This window comes from Amblyomma maculatum, chromosome 3 (assembly GCF_055883805.1).
Source record: "Amblyomma maculatum isolate TAMU_Amacu chromosome 3, ASM5588380v1, whole genome shotgun sequence".
NCBI lineage: Eukaryota > Metazoa > Arthropoda > Arachnida > Ixodida > Ixodidae > Amblyomma > Amblyomma maculatum.
In genome coordinates this window covers 189,647,580-189,660,757 of record NC_139346.1, presented here as the reverse complement: position 1 = coordinate 189,660,757, position 13,178 = coordinate 189,647,580, and the positions used below count along the sequence as shown (strand labels likewise).

The following is a 13,178-nucleotide window of genomic DNA, read 5'->3' as shown; positions in this document are numbered from 1 at the left end:
ATTGTTGTTGGAACGTTGTCTTCTTGCCTGGTTATATTCGTTTTGCTCATGCCATCCACAATGAAGTCTAAGCAAGGAGTCTGTTATGCATGGGTATACTCTACGCTTGTGTTGATAATTTTGAATATTCATTTGAGTGGCAAAGTATTCTAGTCAGTCTGAATGCTTTGTTTTCGAAATCCCAAAGTACTGGCTTGAAGCGAACAGTGTTTCCGGAATACTTGCTTCGTGTGGTTCGGTTCAGCATACTCTTTGCGGGATCACCTCACATAGCAAGCGTGTGCACGGCTAGAAGTGACTGTGGCATGGCGACTCAGTCATAGTTAACATCGCAGTCAGACGCCGGCGATGATCCGAGTTGGGGGATCAGGGTTTGATTCCAGCTGCAGCGTTGGCATTTTGATGGATGTGAAATGCTAAGCGCCCATGTGCTATGCCGTGTCAGTGAATGTTATAGAACGCCAGGGGCTTAAAATTATCCGGAGCCTTGCACTACAGTGCCACTCATTGGTAGCCTTAGCCGATTTAAGACGTTAAAGCTCATAACCAAACCATCTTTCCATGTAACGGCCTTGTGTGGTAAAACAATACATGAGTTTAAAAATACCTCTTGTGCGGTCGTAGTGCTGAACGTATTTGCATATTTGCTTCGCTTCACATCATTGAAAGACATTACTATTCGCTTCAAACCAAGAACAACTATTCATACAAGCCTAGTTACACTGTTAAAGGGTCTCGGAGCACAACTTTTAGGCGCTACGGTAATAAAGTAATCAGCGACATGATACAGTGCTGCAGTTTATCAAAGCAGTAGTGAAAAAAGATTGTTCCCTGTCTACTCGGCAACTATTTTTTCATTCTTCTGTAAGACCTGAAAGCAGACCCCTTCAAACCGGTGGCGATCTCAGTGAATCTGCTAAGCAGCTTTCATTTCGCTTAATGTGAGAGCTATTTTTCTGTCTGCATTGTTTGGTCACGTGCTAATGCATTGGCATACCTGGTCACATGTTTGTCGCAATTTCTGATTGGCTGCCTCAGCTGCGTATGTTTAGCATGTGTAGTAATTTGTGTTTAAAGGGTTTGCATTTAAAAGCATAACAAAAGGATGGGGCTTGTTAGCAGTGCTAGCAGCATTGCAGTGCTAGGCAAGCAGCTCATGTTCTACTTTCGGCCTTCTGGTAGTATATGCAGGCTGGTTTGAGTTGACTGCATACCTTAGCCTAATGGATGCCTCTTTGACAAGGAAGAAAGCTGCTGATATTGCTGCACGTGCAAAGACTGCCGTGATCTCTGTTAGGGAATGCTGGTTTCTACTTCTCTGGGTAGATGTAGCCCACAGTGGCGCGCATATGCTCAGTGTGATGGGGCAGGGTTTCTGAAAGAGTCTGGGGTCCTCGTGCAGAAGTGGCGCCGCGAGGAGGAGAAGGAGCGTCAACACCGGAAGGGAGGAGGCGTGGCGCTAACCTCCTCCAAGCACCGGCGGCAGCACAGCAGCGACAGTGAGAGCAGCCAGTCCGAGCCGCCGGCGCGTAGTAGCCGTAGGGCCAAGGCATCCAGCAGCGACAGCGAGGATGATACACCCCCCCAAAAAAGCCGCCACAGGAGGCACGCTGTGAAGGCAGCTGGCTGCATCAAGAAAATCCGCAAGTCCAAGAAGGAGTCCAGCGAAGAGTCGTCCTCGGAGGAGTCTAGCTCATCGGAGGAAGAGGCGGAGATTCGGAAGAAGTTGGTCATTTTTCTTGCAATGCTTTGGGCTGTTTCGTTTTCAGGGGCTTTCTTTTCTCCCTTCTCTGCATTCTGTTTCAGTTAGTGACCCATGTTCTATTTGAGCGTTGTGGTCAAGACGTTCAGTTAGATTCGCAACATTAATACTGGAAAGCATCAGGGTCCTTCCGGCCAGCAAAAAGGGTAGAGGCCATGGCATTACAACCTATATAGCTCATGCTTTAAGCAGCACTACTTGTAGCTTCACTTTTTTTGGGCAGTTATGGACTCCTTGCATCACCGGATTCGGCATGGGGGTGACGGAAGGCGATGCTTCTAACGTGTCCTCCAGCTTCTTGCTGACAAGGCTGTTTTGTTCTGTGCACAGGCCAAGCAAGGCATCCCGAGGTGGCGATGTGGACCGGCATCGTGCCAAGGAGATTGTCAAGGAAAAGAAAGAACCAAAGGCGAGCAAAGCTGTCAAGGACAAGGAGAAAATTGCCAAGGACCGTGATGACAATGATGAGCCAGAGGTCGCGGCCAATGACAGGCAAGCCCCATTGCCCCTTTCTGATGGCTGGCTTCCCAGACATCAGTTATTGAAGCCAGTAGTATGATGTGACGCGCCCTTCATGTGCATGCACTGAAATTCGAGCAGTCAGTGTCGGTTAAGGGGCCCGAAAGTACTGGTAAGCTGAATGTCTTAACTTGTGCATTAATGCTTTCACTGTTGTCACTTTTGTGTAAACACACTGGTAGCACTTATCTAGTTAGCCGCACATTGGTGACCTTGCCTGAAAGATGAGTACTTTGGTTGTGCCGGGTCTTAATGCTGCTTGCTGTAATGAATGTCGACTGTGCTTTTTGGCTGCCTCAGTCCGTGCAACCTTGTGTGTTTACTACAAAGCAGGAACGTTGCATTGAATAAGTGACAGAATGTATGCGGAGGGTTCAGATGGCCTACTAGTGTACCGAAACTTTGACTTGGTACGGTAAGGATCTTATTAAAGTTTGCTATGTGGTTTGCTCTTCCCAAAGGCGTACGAAAGAGCCCAAAGAGCACAGCCCTCGGGTGGACGTCCCATCTCCTAAGCAGCAGCAGCCACAACAGCAGCCACAGCAGCCCAACGGGCACTCGTCACGCCCTGCTCCTCACCGAGCTTCATCTAGGTCTCGTTCCAGGTAGGGCCGCTCACATACATGATTTGTATGCAACCCCCCCTTAGGCTTTAGTTGTATCAGTGCAGCGGAATCTACAAGTCAGACTTATGATTTATACAGAATATGTAAAGTTCCTGCAGCAAGCCCTCTACCACCATTTGCCTTCACAAAGGCTTTGGAGTGTTGTAAACAGAGGGCGACTAGTCTTGATGCTGATGGTGCAGTTTTTCTTTTTGTTCACTTCAGATAAGATGAGAAGCAAAACAATGTAAACCCAAGTTTTAGTATCATCCAAAAACATACAGTATTCAGTGTTAAGCTTATACTGTTGATACATAAGTTCATAATGTCAGTTCATCTTTGCAAAGCAGAAACCTGTTCTGAAAGCTGTTAGTTGTCGAAGAACATGGGCCGCATTGTTCGGTACAATTTGGTAATATTTGGTGATGGATGATCAAAGATGCTTCATTGTGGCAGAGATTTTGCTGTAGCGGGGGCTCAAACGGGCGCTTAGCTCACGTGCCATTTGCAGAGTATGCTTGGACAGTTTGCCGTACCCTGTGCCCACAGGTCTCGAAGCAAGGGTCGGCGGCATTCGCCGTGGGATTCGCCACGCCGTCGTCGTCGGGACTCGCGCTCTCCATCGTACAACTCTTACCGCAAGTGAGTTGGAAAGTCTTCAGATGTACCAGCCTAATTTGGGGCGCCTTTGGCAGAGCAGTATCGATGAGGATGCAGTTTGGAATCTGCGTTGATGTTATAAAAGTGAAAGGTAGGTAAGTGTTAGTCTTAATTGGTGCCTTGGAGCTAAGCCCGTCGTCCCCTTTTTTGCTTAAGTGACACTTTGTTTTCAGGTATTACACAGTCTCGAGGATGTTTCCTAGAAGGGGTTAGTGCCAAACTGATTAAAGTCACTTGCTTTAGCTGATCTCTGAACAGCGTAAGCGGGGGCAATACCACCGTTTTTAGGTGGTCTCCGGCCGAGCAACTTTTCCTTGATGACCTTCTATTCCCTGCACCTAGAGTTTGCATACCACATAAATATGTCGTATGCAGTACTTATAGTGTCATCATCCTGATAAGGTTCAGGCACTTTCAGCCCATTTCAGCTTCGGCAAAGAAGCAGATAATCACAGAGATCAGCAGGTTATTTGAGCATTCTGAAAGTAAGCTTGGTTTCGAAGTTATCCTTGAAAGACTAATTCCACCAGGCTCCTCTGCCACTTGCGACAATGCTAGCCTAATAGTAGTTGCTTGTCTTTAATTATTTATGGGGTAGGTTTCGATTATCTGCCAAATTTTCACATTCAGATTTGGTTTGTGTTTTCATCTCCAGTTCTTTTTCTTTTTCCACAAAATATTGTCTTTGCCGAGTGTCAACCAGCAGCCACTCGGTAATTTCGAGCACGCCCATGCCATATTCAGGTGTAGTAGTTAAGAGCCTCATGCACTGAAAAGAGTTACCTCCGGGCAAGAGCTGTGTAATTGCTTCCGTTGCCGTAGGCTTTCGGGCCTTTTGAGCAGGTGTAATATTTATTGTAAGTCGACTTTGAAAGAAATAGTGACCGCTGTACAAAGAAACACGTATGGCTGATGAGCAGTAAGGTTTTTTTTTTTTCCAGCAAGGCTCGAGGCATGGTGCACTACCTTCTTTACATGTCATTAGTTTCTAGAACAAGGCTCGGTGTTGTCCACACGTGGGCATCTTGCTCTGTTTTTTTTTTTTTAATATACTTTGAAGGTGCTTTCCTTTTCCGCATTCAGTTTTTGTGCAGTGGATCATAGGTGCGCTTGTCTTCTGTCCTTCCCCTGTCCTCCTTTTTCAATTCCTCCTGCTGGTCTCTCTCTCCCCTCCTATACTGTGCGATATTCTTCCCGCTGTCAAACGATGTCTCTCCTTCCCATCCCCCCCATTCATTGTCAGCAGATCCCACAGCCCGGAGCGCAGGCACACGCCGTCTCGTGAGCGAAGCCGCTCGCGAGACCGTTCTTACAGCAGCCGGAGTTACTCGCACAGCTCCAGGTGAGCTCTGTCTTGCCTTTGGCCAGCCGGGAGGCCCACCCTGCGAGTCTCATCAGCAAGGATTGGGGCAGGCTGTCATCCTCCATGAGGGTAGAATGGTGCAAATGAGCTGACCAAGCAGGGCATGGATGGGTAGAGGGCTGACTTTTGGCAGCTATGTAGGGCTTTGTGGATTTATTGGAAGTGTAGTTTCCTTACTGTGACATGGCTTCCACTGTGATGAAAATCATTTTAATGATGTCCTCTAGGCATATTTCAAAGAAACATCAACACACTTTAAATCTTGAAAGGAGGGCAGAATAGAGCAACCTGGATTATTTGGGTTCAGTGTGAATCAGGGAGAGGTCTTGGTGCTGGAGTTAGTGTTGAAGTGAAGGAAAGGCGCAGTAACAATCTCAGCGTGTAAAGATCTGGACCATACCATTAAGGAAGGAATGAGCCGGGACAGAGAGGGATTAGCCTTATGGTACAGTAACACTTTTTCTACATTAGAGGTCTGAAGAACTAACTATGGTGAGCCCTAACACTATCCTTGTCTGGACCTTGAGAAAGGTTTGTAACAAGTGGATACTATATTGTGATGACACATGATTTATTGGCGATTTTCCAGTCATCTGCGCTCTTTGCTGCATCTTTTTGAAGCAGTCTTTAATTGAAAATAGGCTCCATTTAGCAGCGTTCTCCATCTCGTTTTTTGTCGTCTGATAGCTACGGGCAGTGTGTGTTCTGTGCGCTACTTTCAAGGTATTGTCTCTTGTGTTGTTGATTACCGAAGCGGAAGCTGTTTTCTGCTCCCATTAGTGGGTCGTTTCCTTGGTCTATGCAGAATTTTTGAACAGGTGAGATTTGGTTCTACAGGTTAGCAGAAACTCGGACTTCATTTCTCAAAAGAAAAATGTCATGAGCAAGATCTGGACACATTAAGAAATTGCATTGCTCGCAATTTCATAACAAGCACACCCCTTTCCACTCTGGCTTGCTCCCTTGAGAAAATACATTTGTTGATTCCTTCTCGATATCCAAGTTTCTGTAAGAAATGGAAACTTTTATACGCGGGAATTTAAAAGCATCTGGCTTTATAACCAGAATGCTGTGAGATTGCCATACATGTTTCACTCTTTGCCAGTTTCACTTGATATTTAATGGCTACTCATTATGCTAGTTATCAGTAATCATGACTTTTATCCTATATATGCTAACCTTTTTTTGGTAGTGAACAACTGATTGAAATTGGAGCGACTGGGGCTATTAAAAAAAAAAATGCACGAGAGTGAGTTTTAACATGCTCCTCCCGAGTGTAATATCATGATGTCCTGAAGTGAAACATGTTGACGAACCACTACCACTGCCCAGAAATAGGCCAAGCTCCATGACAGCACAGGGCAGGCTTTAGAACTGGTTCTGTTCAGACTTTGTACTTCACGGGGGAGGGGGGAGACCTGTTCAGGCAACAGTCAATGTCTTGGTGGATTTTTCTGGCCTTACATTCATGAGCGTCCCTTTTTTTCTAAGCCCTTCTTTGTCAGCCTGCTGCTGATGCCTTGTTCGCAAGGCTTTCATGCCCCCTCCTCCTCCGAAGGTGCTGATTAGCGTCACACCTCAGACTTGGATTGTTAGGATGTGGCCCCCTTTTCTCCCTGGAGCTTTAACAGTGGGCGAAAGCCGCCCCGTCTCCCTGCTTTTCCAATCTGACGACTTGTAACAGTGTCACAAACCACATTATATAACTTCTCTTGCTTGCACAGGTTACCAATACTAGCTGCTGACACTAAATATGTTTTGGTGGGTTAGTTGGTTGAGCATCATGTATCGGATCAGCACAATGACTTAAACAATAGACGGAAGAAACAGACGAACAAATCGCTGTGTTTGTTTCTTTGTCTCGTGTACACAAGTCAGTTCAAGCTGTTTGATACACGATGTCGATAACCGACACGTGACTGCCTGCTGAACACAAACTATGTGGAGTGGAGTGTCATACCCAGTGAGTCTCCTTTCATTCAGAACTGCTAGCCTCTTTCAACATATACAGTCGCCGATCGTTTTTCGGACTTGGCGGGACCCAGGAAACGGTCCAAATAATTGAACATTCTGAAAAATTCATGAAGTTGCAAAAAAAAAAATCTTTTTTCTGCAAAGAAATCAACTTTACAAATCACAAAATTCGCTGCTCCCTACGTTTCGTTTATGCCAATAATAGGGAGTTATAGCATAGCGTGGTCTGCTACTGTGATCGGCCCCCGCACATCGCATGAAGCAACAACATTCAGTTTCCATGGTTAATGACGTTTTCGAAGGTCGTGAGATGGAACTCGCAGGAAGGAAACTGCGGAACGACTGCCCCCTTGAATAATAAATTCAGGGGTGGAAGTGCTGCTCCAGGTGTACCATTCTGCTCCAAACTGCCTTCCCTGCTCAGTCCTGCTCCAAAATGCAATATTGCTCCAAACTGGCTGCCTTGATGTTCTGCCATCAAATTTAACTGAACACGGGAACAATGTCACAGCACCAGTGGCAATGATATAATGCATCTTGCACGGGGCTTAATACAAATCTATACAAATGAAATTTTTGTAAGGGAAGGAAGCATGGAGCACAATAAATATTTGTTCGCAAGTAAATTTAGTATATGCTACCAGCGATTGGAGGTAATTGGGAAAAAAAAATGCGCTGCGAATGTGTCATAGTACCTCCTCGCAGCCTTTTGAATTGCCGGTGGAGGGAAGCGAGAGAAGAAAGCGAAGCAGATTGTGCAAATTACTCGTTAGGAAGGAAGCTTGCCCGATTGCAAAAGACTGCATAAGTTATTCTAATGGTTATACTGTGAAAACAAGCAAATACTTCATCACCGGGCCTCTTTGTCAATGACAAGCATGCCAGGCCTACGGCAGACAAAATCATACCTGAAGCGTTATGGGTTGGTACACCAAAGCCGTCAATCACTAGGAAGCTTCTCAAGAGTGTTGGAAAAGCATACGGAGCTGTATCGCCAAGATATTAAAAATGAGGCACTGCATTGCTCAAGAAAAGAATGATGAACTATTGGAAAGGCTACCCTTCAATGCCATCTATCATATAACCCAAAGCTGCCCCAAAATGCTTGAGCTTGCTTGCACCCCTGTAGACCTCTGACATATTTACAGACAAGGCGATGAGGTCATGCTGCAGTCATCTGCGATCCTACGGTTGGAAAAAGCATGGGAGCGGCATTGGCGCCAAGGTTGTCAAGGCGCGTTATTGTGGTCTGAAGGCGCCTTTTTGGCAAACAAAATAACCAGTGCTCAGGAGTTTATAAACCCAGGCACAGGATCATCTAATACCCCATATCTGGGGGCTTTGAGGTGTATTCTAAATAAATAAAAGTAGATACGCACGAGATAGGGAGCAGAAATGTCGTACCCATTAATCTGAACTCCAAATTAGTATCACTGCTAGAGCGCATTGAAGTGGTAGACTCAACATTTGAATCTATTCAAGTCGAAATAAATAAACGCATTAGGCCAGACTAGGTGCTCAGTTATGAAGCGGGCTAGCAAGCGTTCCGTTTGCTGCTAGTTAGTCTGTTCCAAGTTGTTGCTAAAGTCTGCCTGTGTTATATTTATATATCTTTATATACTTTGGCCGTTTGTCTTGTCAGATATGAGTGCAAAGTTGGAAAGGCGTTGAACTTGCATTAAAGGGAATCAGATTGGAGATTTTGTATTTCAGAAAAAGAAAACTGCAATTATCAGAGGCATTTGACCTTTGAAACAGGTTCCAAAATATAATTCAAATGCTCAAGCCTGCTTCCACCCCTGTAAATACACCGGACCCCCCCCCCCCCCTTTTTTTTCCCACGGGTGGCGGCATCGGATCGGGCTGCCGTGGACGGTGCTCACGTGCCATTGTGAGCTCCTTGTAGGGTGCCGCCATGAAAAGGTTGAGCATTCGCTTATTGCTACTGCCTCAAATGGCAAACATGAATAAAGAGTCAAGCTAGTCTGTCCGAATGTCTTTGCCTAACTTTCATGGCCGCGCAAAAGTGCTTGTTTTCAATAATGATGCCCGCTCACGTCTAAGTGATGCCGAAAAAACGAGCCTTCAGCCAAAATACAATCTCCACAATATTGCTTGTGCCAAATTTGGCCCGAAAAATTGAACTTTTGGACACCACAGGGTCCAAAATATAGGTCGTAAAAATGTACACGCTCCTATGGGCTGCATGACAGTTCCTGCACAAAGTCCGAAATATCGCGCACTTGTGCAGTATTTTGGATATTTCGGAAATCCGAATTATTGGAGTCCGAAAAATCGGTCGGCTACTGTATTTACAGTAGTTTTCAATTTTGAAATAGCGAGATTTTACTATACCAATAAAAATGACAAGGGTCTTTTTTCTTTTTTTTTTTTTTCTTCCAGGAGCCTACAGTACATTTTAGAATTTTTGGAATTCTAGGAGTATCGTAAATAATGTAACTGCTTTGATGGTTTTGTGCTTTCCATATGTTTTGTTAATTTATTCTAGTGATGGTGAACACAATATTGGTTTTCCTTGCGTTAGCACAACTGTGTTTTATTGCAGGTGGTCTGCTTTGTCCTGTACCTTGTGGTCTATCTGCTTTTTGATATAGCCTAACCTCTCAGCTTGCCTGCACCTATCGTATAACTGCAGCTAAACCACGTGGTGCATCAGTTTTGCTCATTGCTTTTTTTTCGTCCACGTCTTGCTTGGGTCTTCTGTTCTTGTTCTGCAATAACGGTAAGCTGACAGCTAACAATGCAATATGGTCATTAGAGCTTCGGACCTACTGCGTACAGGCAGTCGTGGAATTTCGGGATCCCCTTCAAGGTCGATATACCTGGTAGCGACTGTATATACCATATTTATCTCCAATTCTAATGCTTTTTTTCTTCATTTTGTTTTCCCCACGAAAAGTCGAACCTCGAAACTGCATCTGGGTTACAATAGAATGTAAAACCAAAACGACACTGTAATGGACCCCATCACTATTGTCATCATTACATCCAAGTTGAGCGTTTCTGCACAAACGAAGGAATGTGAGGGAAAGGAGGGAAAATGCAGCAGGGACACCTCGAGCAGGGTGGGAAATCAGACGCAACTAAAAGGCGATTATATGAGGAACAAATTTGAAAACATGCAAATCAAAAATGTATTGCCCACATAGAAATGCAGCGCCATATTGTATATATGATTGCACATCAGTTTTGTTGCTTCACTTTTTGCAAAAGTGAAGATCTTTAACATACTGTGTGCCATGTTACTGTTGCTGGAAGCAATTTGCACACACCGCCACATACAAGATCGCGCTTGAGAAGATGTTTAGCATGGTGTAATCTTGTACTGTAACAGTACCGAGAGTTAGTTGGGGGCACCGGTGATTCATGATCAATGAAGCGAGCGAGTTTGACATCAAATACAAGTTCTTACTGGGATGAAGGCGTAAGCCATAGACTGTTACAATATCGCTGTAGATAGTGTTTTCTGGTAGTGTGGCCGCTTTCAGTAAAAGTCACGCAATCGTGTCCCCTGTGCTACAGCAACGGTAATGGTAGTACGGTACATGGTTTACTAAAGGTCCCTAATGATCATCCCAAATTCGGGACCAAGCCACAAATGGGGCTGGTGCCCCATTTCCCTCCAGAATTTGCTAAAAGGACTTGTTTGTATGCAAATGGGTTTCACAAATGGAAATCAAACGGGTTTTATATACCCATAATGAAAACTGCTGGCCGTGCAGTTGCATTGTTATGCATGTGGTGCTTATGGCTGTGCTTGCCGCTATAATGGTAAAGGGTCACAATGAGAACGTCAAGAAGTGTCATGGAAGGGGATATGAATATCACTTCAACTTTTACTCAGATTAAGCTTTTTTTTTTTCGCAGAAGTGAAAGTGGTTGCTCGTGAGAATGCACACCCATATGATTGTTAAGAGACCACATCAAACATACGAGCTAGACATTTCCCTCAGGGTCTACATTAATCGACTAAATTCGTGACGAGTTTTCACTTTTGTCGCATTGTTTACCTTCCCTGATACTGCTGAAGAAAGTTATTGCACAACTTGCACGGCCACTTAATTCACTCTTGCAGTGTCTCCGTGATATGGACTTGTATGGTCAGGCCCGTTCATTCCTGTGGGGGGACTGTGGTTTTTCGCAGGTCTTGCTCGAGGTCTGCGTCGTCTCGTTCGAGGTCGTACGCACGTAGTCCCTCCATACCGCGTCGCAAAGGGTCTCCGAGCTTTCTAGATAAGAGACGCATCACCAGGTAAATGGACTCACTCATAGAGGTTGCAGTGCACACACACCTGGGGTTACCTGCACAGAGGAGGAGTCACTGGAGGTGATGCGCACTTCGGTAGGCGTAGTCAGCACGTAAAAATATGGAGAGTCGCGGTAAATCATCAGTAGGGGGCCCCAAGTGGCAGCAAATTTTTGCTTCTCGGGACACAACTTTTCAACAAAGTTACAAAATTTTTTTTAGAATCGCCTGGAAAGGCATCCTGACTATGTGAAGTTAATGTTGTGCTTTTCTCATCAACAGCAGTGTACATTGGGAGGTTTGTGACATGCTGCGCATTTACTCGTTGCTTTATGTAACCAGCATGACTGCTTTCAGCATCAGGGATGCATAATAACATTGGGCATCTCCCCCACAGTGGCGTAAAACCCTGGAGGCTCCTCCTCTGCTTTCTTCACCAATGCACCACAGAGACTCACATTCTGCCTGCCAATTTTTCATCGTCATACGTGGCTGTTTGGTCCTGCCTTTGTTCCTTCAGTTTGGTGCCCGTCTCCGGCCTTTTTGTGCATGCTTTTTTCTTTTTTCCCCTCTCTATTACTGTCTTTTTTCTGTTGGTTTGTTGACCGGAATGCATCCTTTCCCCTTTTCGGCTTGCTAGGCACTTCGTGGTTTCTTTTATGTATTGCCATAAAAGTCTATGTCAGCAGGCTTGCTGCTTTCCTTTGGACAAGCAATAAGTGGTGTCTACGTGTGGCTATAATCACTTGAAAGTGCGTTTAGGAAACTGCCTGTCAAGGGTAACGGTTTTTGGGCCTAATTCTGCTCTGGTTGATGCCAGTCTGCGGATCGTCTCTTTGTTCGCCTAATGACTAGGCAGGAAGTCTCTTATCTGCATTTATGCTTACAGCATGCAAAAAAAGAATATATATATATCTATCTGAGGCTCTGTAGTGGCACAGACTAGTGCTCAAAGAAAAGGGAATGCCGAATGGTGCTGTTGTTGCCGCAGAGACCCGTTGATGTGATTTGATGGGCAATATCATGCATCGGAGGAGGAGGGAATGCATTAAGCACTGTAGGATAGAAAACCTTTTAGTGCTGTAAAAGTATGTCCAATTTAAAGCACTGTAGACAGGTATCTGGCATGGCATGTCTTTTGTGCCTACTCCATGAGGGAGCCATCATTGGTGAAGGGCTGTTTTACCAGGGGATTCTACTGGTTCTGTTTTTTAAGTGCGCACCGTACCTTTTAGTTTTCTTTTGTTTGACTGTTCCTTGGTTTGGGTCCAGGGCTCCTGATGCTAGAGTGAGGTACAGCAGCAGCAGGAGTCGCAGCAGTTCTCGGCATGGCCATCGTCGCCGCAGGCGGTGACCCCACAAGACCGCTCTCCTTGTTTCCTTTACTTTTCATTGCCTTTAATATTTTTTTTTTGTGCACTGTTTCCTTCGTTTTATTTTTTGTGGCAGACCTTTCTCTTGCTCCTGTCAGACGCACCCTTGCATCAAAAAGTTTTCTGACGATGTATTCTTTTGTTGTGTGTATTCATTGGTCAGTTAAAGGAGCAGGAGAGAGATAAAGAATTTTTTTTTCTCATTTGAATTGCACGCTGGTGTCATAAAATATGCCACGACTGTCATCAAGTAGATCCCAGCAGTAATAAAATGTCATGCTTTCATGTGCGTTTTGTTTGCCTTTTTTCATGGTTTGCATTATGCCTTTCTTGCTTTTATTTTGCTCAAGTATCATATTTTTGCTAAGTAGTGTAGTAGTATGTACAAACAAATTGGTTGAACAAGCCTAGGTTTGTGCATGTTCAAAATTTCATGACCTATGCAGTCTGTTTCTTGTGGCATCTGTGCCATTAAGAGAGACCAATGGCTTGCAAGCCTTGGTAGTGGTGCACACATATTTATTTACTATAATTTTTTTAATTTGTTTGTTTTGTTTTGCTTTAAGTTTTGGGAAAGCGAAGGTGTATCATGCTACTATTGCTACTCTTCTAAGCAAAGCAGAGCATAAAATTTTTGGAAACATGGAATCAGAAA

The 13,178-nt window shown here is 44.8% G+C and overlaps 1 protein-coding gene across 10 annotated transcripts in view; it reads left to right on the top strand.

Moving 5' to 3' along the window:
• Srrm234 (Serine-arginine repetitive matrix 2/3/4) overlaps positions 1 to 12,809 on the top strand; it is an 80,520-nt gene extending 67,711 nt beyond the window's left edge. For 5 of the 10 annotated variants that reach the window (XM_084599032.1, XM_084599030.1, XM_084599038.1 and 2 more), the window contains 7 exons: positions 1,403 to 1,725; positions 2,093 to 2,254; positions 2,743 to 2,886; positions 3,436 to 3,528; positions 4,790 to 4,888; positions 11,049 to 11,156; positions 12,423 to 12,809. In XM_084599032.1, coding sequence (XP_084455158.1) covers positions 1,403 to 1,725; positions 2,093 to 2,254; positions 2,743 to 2,886; positions 3,436 to 3,528; positions 4,790 to 4,888; positions 11,049 to 11,156; positions 12,423 to 12,504 — 1,011 coding nt within the window. In that variant the 3' untranslated portion in view covers positions 12,505 to 12,809. The remainder of the gene's footprint in view (positions 1 to 1,402; positions 1,726 to 2,092; positions 2,255 to 2,742; positions 2,887 to 3,435; positions 3,529 to 4,789; positions 4,889 to 11,048; positions 11,157 to 12,422) is intronic. The other 5 variants (XM_084599031.1, XM_084599033.1, XM_084599034.1 and 2 more) reach the window with 5 other exon arrangements.
• Positions 12,810 to 13,178: the final 369 nt, after the last annotated feature.